The sequence below is a fragment of the Salvelinus alpinus genome, chromosome 10 (assembly GCF_045679555.1).
Source record: "Salvelinus alpinus chromosome 10, SLU_Salpinus.1, whole genome shotgun sequence".
Classification (NCBI taxonomy): domain Eukaryota; kingdom Metazoa; phylum Chordata; class Actinopteri; order Salmoniformes; family Salmonidae; genus Salvelinus; species Salvelinus alpinus.
Window position 1 is genome coordinate 4,860,578 of NC_092095.1, and position 16,900 is coordinate 4,877,477.

The 16,900-nt window shown below is 44.9% G+C and overlaps 1 protein-coding gene across 2 annotated transcripts in view; it reads right to left on the reverse strand.

Moving 5' to 3' along the window:
- LOC139531464 (LIM domain and actin-binding protein 1-like) overlaps positions 1 to 4,470 on the reverse strand; it is a 43,568-nt gene extending 39,098 nt beyond the window's left edge. The window contains exons 1-4 of one of the 2 annotated variants that reach the window (XM_071327935.1): positions 4,245 to 4,470; positions 3,325 to 3,507; positions 2,830 to 2,890; positions 2,241 to 2,726 (exon numbers count right to left, since the gene is read on the reverse strand). In XM_071327935.1, the coding sequence (XP_071184036.1) occupies positions 2,241 to 2,726; positions 2,830 to 2,890; positions 3,325 to 3,461 (684 nt within the window). In that variant the 5' untranslated portion in view covers positions 3,462 to 3,507; positions 4,245 to 4,470. Of the gene's footprint in view, positions 1 to 2,240; positions 2,730 to 2,829; positions 2,891 to 3,324; positions 3,508 to 4,244 lie in introns of both variants that reach the window. The other variant, XM_071327933.1, reaches the window with a different exon arrangement.
- Positions 4,471 to 16,900: the final 12,430 nt, after the last annotated feature.

The window sequence follows — 16,900 nt, forward strand, 5'->3', positions numbered from 1 at the left end:
CTACCGCACACTCACCTGTAGATTGGCTAACTACCGCACACTCACATGTAGATTGGCTAACTACCACACTCTCACATGTAGATTGGCTAACTACCGCACACTCACCTGTAAATTAGCTAACTACCGCACACTCACCTGTAGATTGGCTAACTAAAACGCACTCACCTATAGATTGGCTAACTTCCACACACTCACCTATAACTAGTTAGCCAAACTATAACACACACACGTGGATATAGATGCAACCCCACACACACAAACACACTTTCACTCTTCACATACGCTGCTGTTACTCTGTTTATTATCTATCCTGATTGACTATACCCTTATCTACATTATATTACCTCAATTACCAACACTGCTGTTACTGTTTATTATCTATCCTGATTGACTAGTCACTTTACCTCTACCTACATTATATTACCTACATTATATTACCTACATTATATTACCTCAACTACCAACACTGCTGTTACTGTTTATTATCTATCCTGATTGACTAGTCACTTTACCTCTACCTACATTATATTACCTACATTATATTACCTACATTATATTACCTCAACTACCAACACTGCTGTTACTGTTTATTATCTATCCTGATTGACTAGTCCCTTTACCTCTACCTACATTATATTACCTCCACTACCAAGACTGCTGCTACTCTGTTAATTATCTATCCTGATTGACCAGTCACTTTTATCCCTACCTGCATGTACATATTACCTCAATTATCTACACTACCTGGTACCCCTGCACACATTGACTCAGTACCGGTACTCCTTGTATATAACCATGTTACTACCTGGTACTCCTTGTATATAACCATGTTACTACCTGGTACTCCTTGTATATAGCCATGTTATTACCTGGTACTCCCTGTATATAGTCACGTTACTACCTGGTACTCCTTGTATATAGCCACGTTACGACCTGGTACTCCTTGTATATAGCCAGGTTACGACCTGGTACTCCTTGTATATAGCCATGTTACTACCTGGTACTCCCTGTATATAGCCATGTTATTACCTGGTACTCCTTGTATATAACCATGTTACTACCTGGTACTCCCTGTATATAGCCATGTTACGACCTGGTACTCCTTGTATATAGCCATGTTATTACCTGGTACTCCTTGTATATAGCCATGTTATTACCTGGTACTCCCTGTATATAACCATGTCACTACCTGGTACTCCTTGTATATAGCCATGTTACTACCTGGTACTCCTTGTATATAGCCATGTTATTACCTGGTACTCCCTGTATATAGTCACGTTACTACCTGGTACTCCTTGTATATAGCCAAGGTTACCACCTGGTACTGCTTGTATATAGCCAGGTTACGACCTGGTACTCCTTGTATATAACCATGTTACTACCTGGTACTCCCTGTATATAGCCATGTTACTACCTGGTACTCCTTGTATATAACCATGTTATTACCTGGTACTCCTTGTATATAACCATGTTACTACCTGGTACTCCCTGTATATAGCCATGTTATTACCTGGTACTCCTTGTATATAACCATGTTACTACCTGGTACTCCCTGTATATAGCCATGTTACTACCTGGTACTCCCTGTATATAGCCATGTTACGACCTGGTACTCCTTGTATATAGCCATGTTACCACCTGGTACTGCTTGTATATAGCCATGTTACCACCTGGTACTGCTTGTATATAGCCAGGTTACGACCTGGTACTCCTTGTAAAGGGCTCGTAAGTCAGCATTTCATGTAACAGTCTACACCTGTTGTAGTCAGCATTTCATGTACCAGTCTACACCTGTTGTAGTCAGCATTTCATGTACCAGTCTACACCTGTTGTAGTCAGCATTTCATGTACCAGTCTACACCTGTTGTAGTCAGCATTTCATGTACCAGTCTACACCTGTTGTAGTCAGCATTTCATGTACCAGTCTACACCTGTTGTAGTCAGCATTTCATGTACCAGTCTACACCTGTTGTAGTCGGCATTTCATGTACCAGTCTACACCTGTTGTAGTCGGCATTTCATGTACCAGTCTACACCTGTTGTAGTCAGCATTTCATGTACCAGTCTACACCTGTTGTAGTCAGCATTTCATGTACCAGTCTACACCTGTTGTAGTCAGCATTTCATGTACCAGTCTACACCTGTTGTATTCAGCATTTCATGTAACAGTCTACACCTGTTGTAGTCGGCACATGTGACAAATAAAATGTGATTTGATTGTTTTGATTAGTTGGGCTCACCTGTGTAGTGACCTCCTCTCTAGCCGGGGATGCAGGTGCAGGTACAGCTTTCTCCTCTATAAGGCCCTTTCTCTCCTTCACCAACCCGTTGACGGCTGGGGCCGCAGCTACCATATTGGGACGTGGTGGTGTTTGGCCTACAGCTCCCACGATGCTCTTCACCTTCTCCTTGGTGACCTTTGACTCGAAGAGAGCCTTCAGGGCTCCGATACTCCCGGCCGGGTCGACTCTGGGAGAGGGGCCAGGGAGACTGGACATGGACTTACTGCGGGAGAGACTGGTCGACCTCTGGGACTTCTCCCCTGACAGGCTGGTCGACCCCCGGAACGTCTCTCTCACTTCAGACACACTGGGCTGGATCCTGGTCGTCTCTCTCACTCCATTGTTTCTCATCAGGGACTCCAGCTTGCCCTCCTGTGCTCTCTCTGCCAGTTGTCTCTTTGTTTTTTCACGGACGGTTGAGAAGGAGGTCTGATGCTGGGTTAACTGCTGGAGAAAGAATCAGAAGAAGACAGATGATGCTTAGTGTCCATTTTGAGAAAGTCGACAATCAGAAGTTGATGACATGAAATGTGGTGTAATGTTTTACCTCAGTCTTGTGCTCCACATGGTTCAGAGTAGGGACCTCTACTGAACGGCTGGCTTGGTATCTGTTATGTGAACAAGACAAATCCTTCATCAATACTCTGTAAGCTTATTCACCAAAACAGACATTGCAATGCTCAAGCAATTCGGAGTGCGATGAAGTTTACCACAGACGTTGATACATTCCTTTTAAGGAAGGTCAGCTGATCCTCTGTAGCTGGTCATTGAGTTGAGAGTTAAAAGCAGGGTCAGAGACAATTACATTTAAGTCAGTCAATTCAGAAAGTGATTTTAAAAAAGTTACTTTTTTTATGAATAGTTTCTCCTCTTTGGTTTATTGTGAACTCATTGAAAATAAAATTAATGTTTTCATTGAATTGTAATATTCAGTTTACTTCCTGAATTGACTGACTTCACATGGAACTGACTTCAAACCCGGTGCCTATGGAGCTGGTAATTGAGTTAGTGGTTAAATGGTGAAGGTCCTGGTTCCTCTCACCTGGTCAACATCGGAGATACGGAGATGGACTTCATCCTGTCCCTAAACCCCGCCTCCGCCCAGGTGGGCTTGTCTCCGTCACCCGTAGAGACGCTCCGTAGAGATTGGGCACGCCTCAGAACACTCCTGCCCTCCATGGCCGACGATGATGTCACAGCACCCCTTAATGATGTCACAGCACCCCTCAAAACACAGGACACCAAACCTCAACACCTGATCGACATGGAAGAGTCAGCTGTCATAGATAGCACTCATTGTTGAGGACAGAGTCTCACAGGAGAGGAATCAGTCTCCTTTCACCAGAGCAGTGTGAAGGAATCAGTCTCCATTCACCAGAGCAGTGTGAAGGAATCAGTCTCCATTCACCAGAGCAGTGTGAAGGAATCAGTCTCCATTCACCAGAGCAGTGTGAAGGAATCAGTCTCCATTCACCAGAGCAGTGTGAAGGAATCAGTCTCCATTCACCAGAGCAGTGTGAAGGAATCAGTCTCCTTTCACCAGAGCAGTGTGAAGGAATCAGTCTCCTTTCACCAGAGCAGTGTGAAGGAATCAGTCTCCATTCACCAGAGCAGTGTGAAGGAATCAGTCTCCTTTCACCAGAGCAGTGTGAAGGAATCAGTCTCCTTTCACCAGAGCAGTGTGAATACAATACACTACAGTATTTTGTAACTCTACTATGACCGTGTTACTATTACAATGTAACTCTCGAAGACCAAACAATGCCTCTCCACTTTACTTGGAATGATTGACAGGTGCATTCAGACACACAGCAGAGTTCAGCAGTGGACTGACACACTTTGTCATCAAAACAGATATAAATAATGCAGATAGTTTGTTTGTCCATTGATTCAAACGAGGATTTGTTATTGTACATCATATATGACTCAACATCAGACCGTTATTATTAATCTAGCCGTTACCTTTAGTCCGCTGGTCGTCTCTCCTTGTCACAGTCAGAGAATAGCGCCGAGCTCATCACAAGACACACGTTACCTGCTGCTTCAAACCAGCGTCTCGGACCAAAGTCCTCTGTCCTTCCTTATTACAGCTGACTGGAGAATGTTTATAGCTATTCGTTTACAACACAGATGGAATCTCTGCTGTCCAATAGCAGATGTACTATGATGGTGACCAATAAAAAATACCCCAGAGCTTCCTCTTTTAAGACCCTCCCACCTTGATACAGGTACTATCGTCAACTACAGTATTTTGTATCAAAAGTAGAGTTGTGGAGACCCCGGTGCTGAAACGAGAGGTGTTTAAAGCACACATTGGGACACTGTTACAGCTCCAGAGAGTTACTGAGGTAGGATGGCCGGGGCGGCTGAGTAGCCAGTTCCGTGTGACGGCCTTGGGCCCTTCTCTCTCTCTGTCCTCTGAACAAGAAGGTATGAATGAGGTTTAAATGTGCTCTCTCTCACACTATTTAACTCTAACCCTTTGGCCCTAAACCCTGAGTACTCATTAACATTCAGACATGTTTCATCTAGTTATTATGTTGAATAGAACTGCAGTACAGAACAGTGACCCTACAGAGTAATGGTTAATCTGGTGTCACAACAGACACACCTAACTTCACATTATTACTGACGGGTTATTTCCTGCTGGGGGAGAGTTGTGTAGTTAGCCTCTGTAGCTACCACTCCTATGGTGTAGACTCTCTAGCCTCTGTAGCTACCACTCCTATGGTGTAGACTCTCTAGTCTCTGTAGCTACCACTCCTATGGTGTAGACTCTCTAGTCTCTGTAGCTACCACTCCTATGGTGTAGACTCTCTAGTCTCTGTAGCTACCACTCCTATGGTGTAGACTCTCTAGTCTCTGTAGCCCCCACTCCTATGGTGTAGACTCTCTAGTCTCTGTAGCTACCACTCCTATGGTGTGGACTCTCTAGCCTCTGTAGCTACCACTCCTATGGTGTAGACTCTCTAGCCTCTGTAGCTACCACTCCTATGGTGTAGACTCTCTAGTCTCTGTAGCTACCACTCCTATGGTGTAGACTCTCTAGCCTCTGTAGCTACCACTCCTATGGTGTAGACTCTCTAGCCTCTGTAGCTACCACTCCTATGGTGTAGACTCTCTAGTCTCTGTAGCTACCACTCCTATGGTGTAGACTATCTAGCCTCTGTAGCTACCACTCCTATAGTGTAGACTCTCTAGTCTCTGTAGCTACCACTCCTATGGTGTAGACTCTCTAGCCTCTGTAGCTACCACTCCTATAGTGTAGACTCTCTAGTCTCTGTAGCTACCACTCCTATGGTGTAGACTCTCTAGCCTCTGTAGCTACCACTCCTATGGTGTAGACTCTCTAGCCTCTGTAGCTACCACTCCTATGGTGTAGACTCTCTAGTCTCTGTAGCTACCACTCCTATGGTGTAGACTCTCTAGTCTCTGTAGCTACCACTCCTATGGTGTAGACTCTCTAGCCTCTGTAGCTACCACTCCTATGGTGTAGACTCTCTAGTCTCTGTAGCTACCACTCCTATGGTGTAGACTCTCTAGTCTCTGTAGCTACCACTCCTATGGTGTAGACTCTCTAGCCTCTGTAGCTACCACTCCTATAGTGTAGACTCTCTAGTCTCTGTAGCTACCACTCCTATAGTGTAGACTCTCTAGTCTCTGTAGCTACCACTCCTATGGTGTAGACTCTCTAGCCTCTGTAGCTACCACTCCTATGGTGTAGACTCTCTAGCCTCTGTAGCTACCACTCCTATGGTGTAGACTATCTAGCCTCTGTAGCTACCACTCCTATGGTGTAGACTCTCTAGTCTCTGTAGCCCCCACTCCTATGGTGTAGACTCTCTAGCCTCTGTAGCTACCACTCCTATGGTGTAGACTCTCTAGCCTCTGTAGCTACCACTCCTATGGTGTAGACTATCTAGCCTCTGTAGCTACCACTCCTATAGTGTAGACTCTCTAGTCTCTGTAGCTACCACTCCTATGGTGTAGACTCTCTAGCCTCTAATATAATTATATATCAATAATCATAATCTGTGGTTATTAATGTTGGTTTTGAATGTTGGCTTCCCACAACCACGGACATGAAAAATGCATCTCCCGATGTCCACATTCTCCTGTCTGCTCTCACCCTAGATGTCCACATTCTCCTGTCTGCTCTCACCCTAGATGTCCACATTCTCCTGTCTGCTCTCACCCTAGATGTCCACATTCTCCTGTCTGCTCTCACCCTAGATGTCCACATTCTCCTGTCTGCTCTCACCCTAGATGTCCACATTCTCCTGTCTGCTCTCACCCTAGATGTCCACATTCTCCTGTCTGCTCTCACCCTAGATGTCCACATTCTCCTCAGTCTGCTCTCACCCTAGATGTCCACATTCTCCTGTCTGCTCTCACCCTAGATGTCCACATTCTCCTGTCTGCTCTCACCCTAGATGTCCACATTCTCCTCAGTCTGCTCTCACCCTAGATGTCCACATTCTCCTGTCTGCTCTCACCCTAGATGTCCACATTCTCCTGTCTGCTCTCACCCTAGATGTCCACATTCTCCTGTCTGCTCTCACCCTAGATGTCCACATTCTCCTCAGTCTGCTCTCACCCTAGATGTCCACATTCTCCTCAGTCTGCTCTCACCCTAGATGTCCACATTCTCCTGTCTGCTCTCACCCTAGATGTCCACATTCTCCTCAGTCTGCTCTCACCCTAGATGTCCACATTCTCCTGTCTGCTCTCACCCTAGATGTCCACATTCTCCTGTCTGCTCTCACCCTAGATGTCCACATTCTCCTGTCTGCTCTCACCCTAGATGTCCACATTCTCCTGTCTGCTCTCACCCTAGATGTCCACATTCTCCTGTCTGCTCTCACCCTAGATGTCCACATTCTCCTGTCTGCTCTCACCCTAGATGTCCACATTCTCCTCAGTCTGCTCTCACCCTAGATGTCCACATTCTCCTGTCTGCTCTCACCCTAGATGTCCACATTCTCCTCAGTCTGCTCTCACCCTAGATGTCCACATTCTCCTCAGTCTGCTCTCACCCTAGATGTCCACATTCTCCTCAGTCTGCTCTCACCCTAGATGTCCACATTCTCCTGTCTGCTCTCACCCTAGATGTCCACATTCTCCTGTCTGCTCTCACCCTAGATGTCCACATTCTCCCCAGTCTGCTCTCACCCTAGATGTCCACATTCTCCTCAGTCTGCTCTCACCCTAGATGTCCACATTCTCCTCAGTCTGCTCTCACCCTAGATGTCCACATTCTCCCCAGTCTGCTCTCACCCTAGATGTCCACATTCTCCTCAGTCTGCTCTCACCCTAGATGTCCACATTCTCCTGTCTGCTCTCACCCTAGATGTCCACATTCTCCTGTCTGCTCTCACCCTAGATGTCCACATTCTCCTCAGTCTGCTCTCACCCTAGATGTCCACATTCTCCTGTCTGCTCTCACCCTAGATGTCCACATTCTCCTCAGTCTGCTCTCACCCTAGATGTCCACATTCTCCTGTCTGCTCTCACCCTAGATGTCCACATTCTCCCCAGTCTGCTCTCACCCTAGATGTCCACATTCTCCTGTCTGCTCTCACCCTAGATGTCCACATTCTCCTCAGTCTGCTCTCACCCTAGATGTCCACATTCTCCTGTCTGCTCTCACCCTAGATGTCCACATTCTCCTCAGTCTGCTCTCACCCTAGATGTCCACATTCTCCTCAGTCTGCTCTCACCCTAGATGTCCACATTCTCCTCAGTCTGCTCTCACCCTAGATGTCCACATTCTCCTGTCTGCTCTCACCCTAGATGTCCACATTCTCCTGTCTGCTCTCACCCTAGATGTCCACATTCTCCTGTCTGCTCTCACCCTAGATGTCCACATTCTCCTCAGTCTGCTCTCACCCTAGATGTCCACATTCTCCTGTCTGCTCTCACCCTAGATGTCCACATTCTCCTCAGTCTGCTCTCACCCTAGATGTCCACATTCTCCTGTCTGCTCTCACCCTAGATGTCCACATTCTCCTCAGTCTGCTCTCACCCTAGATGTCCACATTCTCCTCAGTCTGCTCTCACCCTAGATGTCCACATTCTCCTGTCTGCTCTCACCCTAGATGTCCACATTCTCCTGTCTGCTCTCACCCTAGATGTCCACATTCTCCTGTCTGCTCTCACCCTAGATGTCCACATTCTCCTCAGTCTGCTCTCACCCTAGATGTCCACATTCTCCTGTCTGCTCTCACCCTAGATGTCCACATTCTCCTGTCTGCTCTCACCCTAGATGTCCACATTCTCCTCAGTCTGCTCTCACCCTAGATGTCCACATTCTCCTGTCTGCTCTCACCCTAGATGTCCACATTCTCCTGTCTGCTCTCACCCTAGATGTCCACATTCTCCTGTCTGCTCTCACCCTAGATGTCCACATTCTCCTCAGTCTGCTCTCACCCTAGATGTCCACATTCTCCTGTCTGCTCTCACCCTAGATGTCCACATTCTCCTCAGTCTGCTCTCACCCTAGATGTCCACATTCTCCTGTCTGCTCTCACCCTAGATGTCACATCCCTGTCTGCTTCTACCAGATGTCCACATTCTCCAGTCTGCTCTACCTGAGATGTCCACATTCTCCAGCTCTGCTTGACCCACATGTTCACATTCTCCAGCTGCTTCCACATTCTCCTCAGTCTGCTCTCACCCTAGATGTCCACATTCTCCTCAGTCTGCTCTCACCCTAGATGTCCACATTCTCCTCAGTCTGCTCTCACCCTAGATGTCCACATTCTCCTGTCTGCTCTCACCCTAGATGTCCACATTCTCCTCAGTCTGCTCTCACCCTAGATGTCCACATTCTCCTCAGTCTGCTCTCACCCTAGATGTCCACATTCTCCTCAGTCTGCTCTCACCCTAGATGTCCACATTCTCCTGTCTGCTCTCACCCTAGATGTCCACATTCTCCTGTCTGCTCTCACCCTAGATGTCCACATTCTCCTGTCTGCTCTCACCCTAGATGTCCACATTCTCCTCAGTCTGCTCTCACCCTAGATGTCCACATTCTCCTGTCTGCTCTCACCCTAGATGTCCACATTCTCCTCAGTCTGCTCTCACCCTAGATGTCCACATTCTCCTGTCTGCTCTCACCCTAGATGTCCACATTCTCCTGTCTGCTCTCACCCTAGATGTCCACATTCTCCTGTCTGCTCTCACCCTAGATGTCCACATTCTCCTCAGTCTGCTCTCACCTTAGATGTCCACATTCTCCTCAGTCTGCTCTCACCCTAGATGTCCACATTCTCCTGTCTGCTCTCACCCTAGATGTCCACATTCTCCTCAGTCTGCTCTCACCCTAGATGTCCACATTCTCCTGTCTGCTCTCACCCTAGATGTCCACATTCTCCTGTCTGCTCTCACCCTAGATGTCCACATTCTCCTGTCTGCTCTCACCCTAGATGTCCACATTCTCCTGTCTGCTCTCACCCTAGATGTCCACATTCTCCTCAGTCTGCTCTCACCCTAGATGTCCACATTCTCCCCAGTCTGCTCTCACCCTAGATGTCCACATTCTCCTGTCTGCTCTCACCCTAGATGTCCACATTCTCCTCAGTCTGCTCTCACCCTAGATGTCCACATTCTCCTGTCTGCTCTCACCCTAGATGTCCACATTCTCCTCAGTCTGCTCTCACCCTAGATGTCCACATTCTCCCCAGTCTGCTCTCACCCTAGATGTCCGCATTCTCCTGTCTGCTCTCACCCTAGATGTCCACATTCTCCTCAGTCTGCTCTCACCCTAGAAGTCCACATTCTCCTGTCTGCTCTCACCCTAGATGTCCACATTCTCCTGTCTGCTCTCACCCTAGATGTCCACATTCTCCTGTCTGCTCTCACCCTAGATGTCCACATTCTCCTGTCTGCTCTCACCCTAGATGTCCACATTCTCCTGTCTGCTCTCACCCTAGATGTCCACATTCTCCTGTCTGCTCTCACCCTAGATGTCCACATTCTCCTGTCTGCTCTCACCCTAGATGTCCACATTCTCCTCAGTCTGCTCTCACCCTAGATGTCCACATTCTCCTGTCTGCTCTCACCCTAGATGTCCACATTCTCCTGTCTGCTCTCACCCTAGATGTCCACATTCTCCTGTCTGCTCTCACCCTAGATGTCCACATTCTCCTCAGTCTGCTCTCACCCTAGATGTCCACATTCTCCTGTCTGCTCTCACCCTAGATGTCCACATTCTCCTCAGTCTGCTCTCACCCTAGATGTCCACATTCTCCTGTCTGCTCTCACCCTAGATGTCCACATTCTCCTGTCTGCTCTCACCCTAGATGTCCACATTCTCCTCAGTCTGCTCTCACCCTAGATGTCCACATTCTGCCCAGTCTGCTCTCACCCTAGATGTCCACATTCTCCTGTCTGCTCTCACCCTAGATGTCCACATTCTCCTCAGTCTGCTCTCACCCTAGATGTCCACATTCTCCTGTCTGCTCTCACCCTAGATGTCCACATTCTCCTGTCTGCTCTCACCCTAGATGTCCACATTCTCCTGTCTGCTCTCACCCTAGATGTCCACATTCTGCCCAGTCTGCTCTCACCCTAGATGTCCACATTCTGCCCAGTCTGCTCTCACCCTAGATGTTGACCTACAGACACTTGGATTATAATCAAGACAACGGTTCATCATGTTTCAAGGTGTGATTCCATCACTCTCCGCTATGTGGTGTATGAACCTCGGGCAACCTAAACATACAGTTGAAGTCAGAAGTTTACATACACCTTAGCCAAATACATTTAAACTCCGTTTTTCACAATTCCTGACATTTAATCCTGGAAATAATTCCCTGTCTTAGGTCAGTTAGGAACATCACTTTATTTTAAGAATGTGAAATGTCAGAATAATAGTAGAGAGAATGATTTATTTCAGCTTTTATTTATTTCATCACATTCCCAGTGGGTCAGAAGTTTACATACACTCAATTAATTTTTGGTAGCATTGCCTTTAAATTGTTTAACTTGGGTCAAATGTTTCGGGTAGCCTTCCACAAGCTTCCCACAATAAGTTGAGTGAATTTTGGCCCAATCCTCCTGACAGAGCTGGTGTAACTGAGTCAGGTTTGTAGGCCTCCTTGCTCACACACAGTTTTTCAGTTCAACCCACAAATTTTCTATAGGATTGAGGTCAGGGCTTTGTGATGGCCACTTCGTCGTTAAGTTCCTGACTGATGTCTTGAGATGTTGCTTCAATATATTCACATCATTTTCCTACCTCATGATGCCATCTATTTTGTGAAGTGCACCAGTCCCTCCTGCAGCAAAGCACCCCCACAACATGATGCTGCCTGGCTTGGCTAATTTACTAATCAAATGGAACCCTGTTTACACCTCTGTATAGAAAAGAAACGGACAGAAATACTATATTAAAGGGGGACAGCTTCCACCCTGAGCCATTAAAAAGAGGACTTCCAAGAAGCCCATTTTTCAGACTGCCCCGTATCTGCCACTCCACAGAGGATTATCTAGAAAAAGCAGCAGAGATGCGCATTAGGTTTCTAAGAGGCTATTCTCCACAATGTGTGGATGAAGCTCATCATTTGGCATTGGGAAAAACACGAGATGAACCGCCACAAAAAAAGACCCGCTAAAGAACACTCCGTAATGTTCACAACTACATATACTTTCAATTCGCCAAAAGTGGGAGGTGTGGTCAAGAAACATATTATATTATAACATAACGCATATTTTATCATCGGACCCAGCTTTGCTGAATTTAAATATCCACCACGTATTGTGTACAGGAGAGGTCTCAATTTACGCAATAAATTGGTTCATGCCAACTGCCAGCCACAAAAGAAAATCAGCCAGGCTCTTTTACGCCCTCTACCAAATGGTAGCTATAAATGCAGAGGATGCGCACAGTGCAACAATATGATGAAGAGTGAATATTTCTGCCACCCACACACAGGAAAACGGTTCCTAATAAATGACATTATTAGGTGTTCCACCACCCATGTTATTTACATTATTAAATGTCCACGTGGGCTCTGTTATGTCGGTAAAACCACCCGCTCTCTCAAACAGAGAATTAGTAAACATAAAAGTTCAATCAGGAGAAACGACAGGGATTATCCAGTCGCTGTACATTTCAATGAGCTGAAGCATGACATTTCCACCTTTAGATTTTGTGGCATAGAGAAAGTTAAGATATCAGACAGGGGAGGAGATATTAATAATACTCTGAGTAAAAGATCATGTTTTGGGGATTTTCACCCTCCAGACATTATTTCATAGAGGACTTAATGATGAAATGCCTCTGTATGTTATGTTGTGAATTTGAACATGAAATATGTGTCTCTTGTAGATTATTCTGACGTTTTTCGTAGGATGTACCCAATGACTAATGAAAACTTGCTATGTCCTCATTGAGGTTTTACAGACGTGTTCAATACGCCTTATTTATACACTTTTGTAATATTTATGAAATGCATATTGTTATATTTGGTAGCACTTATTTGTTTTTCCTTTGCCTCCAACCCCCTTCGATGTGTAGAACGGATGTGGGTGGGGCCAGGTCTACATAAGGGTGCAAATTTCAAAAAAATCACAAAAGCTTATAGGTAAGCTTATTAAATATCGGTGATACTATCAAGAGCAGTGTGCGGTTTCCTTTTTCCTTCATCTGGTTAAATAAAGGTGAAATAAATCAAATAAAAAATTATGTTTACATTCTCAACTTTATTTTTCATGTTCACAATGTATTTTATTTTGATTCAATGAATATGTTGTGAAATTGACCCCATAATATAGCTATGATTTCACAGACAGACCACTTAGAAGTTAAATCATGGGGAAACATTTGATTTAAATCATGGGGAAACATTTGATTGAAAACACTGGGAAACATTTGATTTTAAACATGGGGAAACATTTGATTTGAACCACTGATAGAACATAGGCTTTCACCAAATTGACAGGAGTTTCATGATTTTTATTTCGGGTTTATTCTGGGGGTGAACTAGAAGTGCTCCTGAGTAGAACAGCCCCCCCCCCCCCCCCCCCCTTTAATTTATTTTAGATTTGTTACTGTGACACAACGTACAGACAATTATGTACGGCGCAATAACTAATAGGAGTACACACATTTAGACCATTTAGGCTTGAAAAATCTTATAGAAATACTTGAATTATTCTTTGTATGATAACTAGTATATAATATATGAATAATTCTGCACATTTCCCATCACTTTTGCCCTAATTATTCATTTACAAAGCGTAGGGGATGGGACTCTTATTCTGAAAAGACTCCAAAAATCCATGACCCATAAGTACTGAGTTATTCTTGCCTGCTTCACAGCGGTCCCCTACTCCTCCTCTCACCATAATACCCCTCCCCGTCCTTCTCCTCCCGTCTCTAGGCAGTGGTAGAGAACAGATGAAGGCGTTTGACTGGGAACCCTCTGAAGTCTCCTCTGCATGCCTTGATGTCACGTTTGCCTTTAATAAAATGTAATGGCTCATTAAAACCAGCAGAGGGCAATAAAGTCCATGTAAAGGTACTGCCTGGTTCGGTTTCTCTCAGTCCTTACTGAGGTTAGCTGAGAACAAGGAAACAATAGCATGAACAAAGGGATTTATTTTCCTGCAGTGATAATATGTTCTGCATCAAACAAATAGTGTTGATTCTAAAAACGACTCCATTGAAAACAAAATGATAAATAACCTTTATTTAACTAGGCAAGTCAGTTAAGAACAAATTCTTATTTAATATGACAGCCCTCCTCGGCCAAACCCTAACCTGGACGACACTGGGCTAATTGTGCACCGCCCTATGGGACTCCCAATCACGGCCAGTACAGCCTGGAATCGAACCGGGGTCTGTAGTGATGCCTCTAGCACTGAGTACCTTAGACCGCTGCGCCACTCTGGAGCACAATAACATCGTCTACAGTAGACACATACTCTATCTTGGTCCCTGGTAGTGCCAGCTAGGGGGACCCTCAGACAATCCCAGCCTTACACACACACACAAACACTTCTCCTGTGGGAGTCTGGGAAGCTTCTTTGTATTCTTTTCACAATTGGAGACAGAGTGTAACAGTGCAAGGAAGACTGAAGAGGAGAAAGAAGAAGAGAGGAAAGAGAGAAGAGATTAAGTGATTAGATGAGGATAAAGAAGAAGAGAGGAGAGAGAAGAGATTAGGAGATTAGAAGAGAGAAGAGAGGAGATTAGAAAGAGGAGATTAGAAGAGAGGAGAAGAGATTAGAAGAGAAGAGATTAGAAAAGAGGAGAAGAGATTAGAAGAGAGGAGAAGGGAGGAGAAGGGAGGAGTTTAGAAGAGAGGAGAAGAGAGGAGATTAGAAGAGAGGAGAAGAGATTAGAAGAGAGGAGAAGAGAGGAGATTAGAAGAGAGGAGAAGAGAGGAGAGGAGAAGGGAGGAGAAGGGAGGAGATTAGAAGAGAGGAGAAGAGATTAGAAGAGAGGAGATTAGAAGAGAGGAGGAGGGAGGAGATTAGAAGAGAGGAGATTAGAAGAGAGGAGATTAGAAGAGAGAAGATTAGAAGAGAGGAGAAGGGAGGAGATTAGAAGAGAGGAGATTAGAAGAGAGGAGAAGGGAGGAGATTAGAAGAGAGGAGATTAGAAGAGAGGAGATTAGAAAGGATATTAGAAGGGAGGAGATTCGACAAGAGGAGGAGAGGAGATTAGAAGGGTGGAGATTAGAAGAGATTAGAAGGGAATATATTAGAAGAGAGGAGAAGAGAGGAGATTAGAAGAGAGGACAGTAGAGGAGATTAGAAGAGAGGCGATCGACGATAGGAGGAGAAGGGAGGATTTTAGAAGGGAAGATATTAGAAGAGAGTAGAATAGAAGAGAGGAGAAGGGAGGGAAATTAGACGAGAGGGGGAGAGGAGATTAGAAGAGAGGAGATTAGAAGAGAGGAGATTAGAAGAGATTAGAAGAGAGGACAGTAGAGGAGATTAGAAGAGAGGCGATCGACGATAGGAGGAAAAGGGAGGATTTTAGAAGGGAAGATATTAGAAGAGAGTAGAATAGAAGAGAGGAGAAGGGAGGGAAATTAGACGAGAGGGGGAGAGGAGATTAGAAGAGAGAAGGGAGGATATTAGACGAGAGGCAAGAGTGTGATGTGTGAGAGCAGAGTATACAGCCCTGGGTGATGTGAAGAAGTTCATAAAGAAGCTACTGTTCGAACGCTGACATCATCTCACGGTAATAAACAGCCTGAATGACACATACCTATCCTCAGGGCTGTGACATAACAGCATAACAGACTGTCTGGGATTTCTATTGCTTTGGTGTAATTTTCACAAGTATGTGTCTTCACCAACATTACCAACATTGCATTGGCCAATTCAGAACTGTAATACTGTAATGTAGGACAATATAGTACTGTAATACTGTAATATAGTCCAATACAGTACAGTAATACTGTAATATAGTCCAATACAGTACTGTAATATAGGCCAACACATTATTGTAATAGTGTAATATAGTCCAATACAGTACTGTAATACTGTAATATAGGACAATATAGTACTGTAATACTGTATACAGTCCAATACAGTACTGTAATACTGTAATACAGGCCAATACAGTACTGTAATACTGTAAAATTGGCCAATACAGTACTGTAATACTGAAAATACAGGACTGTAGTATATTTTTTTTAAGCAGGTAAGTTCACTGAGAACACATTCTCATTTACAGCAACGACCTGGGGAATAGTTACAGGGGAGAGGAGTGGGAGGAATGAGCCAATTGGAAGCTGGGGATGATTAGGTGACCCTGATGGTATGAAGGTCAGATTGTGAATTTAGCCAGGACACCGGGGTTAACACCCCTACTCTAATGATAAGTGACCTTTAGTGACCACAGACATTCAGGACACCTGTTTTACATCCCACCCGAAAGACGGCACCCCTACACAGGGCAGTGTCCCCAATCACTGCCCTGGGGCATTGTGATATTTTATTAGGCCAGAGGAAATAGTGCCTCCTACTGGCCCTCCAACACCACTTCCAGCAGCATCTGCTCTCCCACCCAGGGACTGACCCTGCTTAGCTTCAGAGGCAAGCCAGCAGTGGGATGCAGGGTAGTATGCTGCTGGCTAAATATAGGGCAATACAGTACTGTAATACTGTAATATAGGCCAATGCAGTACTGTAATACTGTAATATAGGGCAATACAGTAATACTGTAATATAGACCAATGCAGTACTGTAATACTGTAATATAGGGCAATACTGTAATATAGGGCAATACAGTACTGTAATACTGTAATATAGGGCAATGCAGTAATACTGTAATATAGACCAATGCAGTACTGTAATACTGTAATATAGGGCAATACTGTAATATAGGGCAATACAGTACTGTAATACTGTAATATAGGGCAATGCAGTACTGTAATACTGTAATATAGGGCAATACTGTAATATAGGGCAATACAGTACTGTAATACTGTAATATAGGGCAATACAGTACTGTAATACTGTAATATAGGGCAATACTGTAATATAGGGCAATACAGTACTGTAATACTGTAATATAGGGCAATGCAGTACTGTAATACTGTAATATAGGACAATACTGTAATATAGGGCAATACAGTACTGTAATACTGTAATAT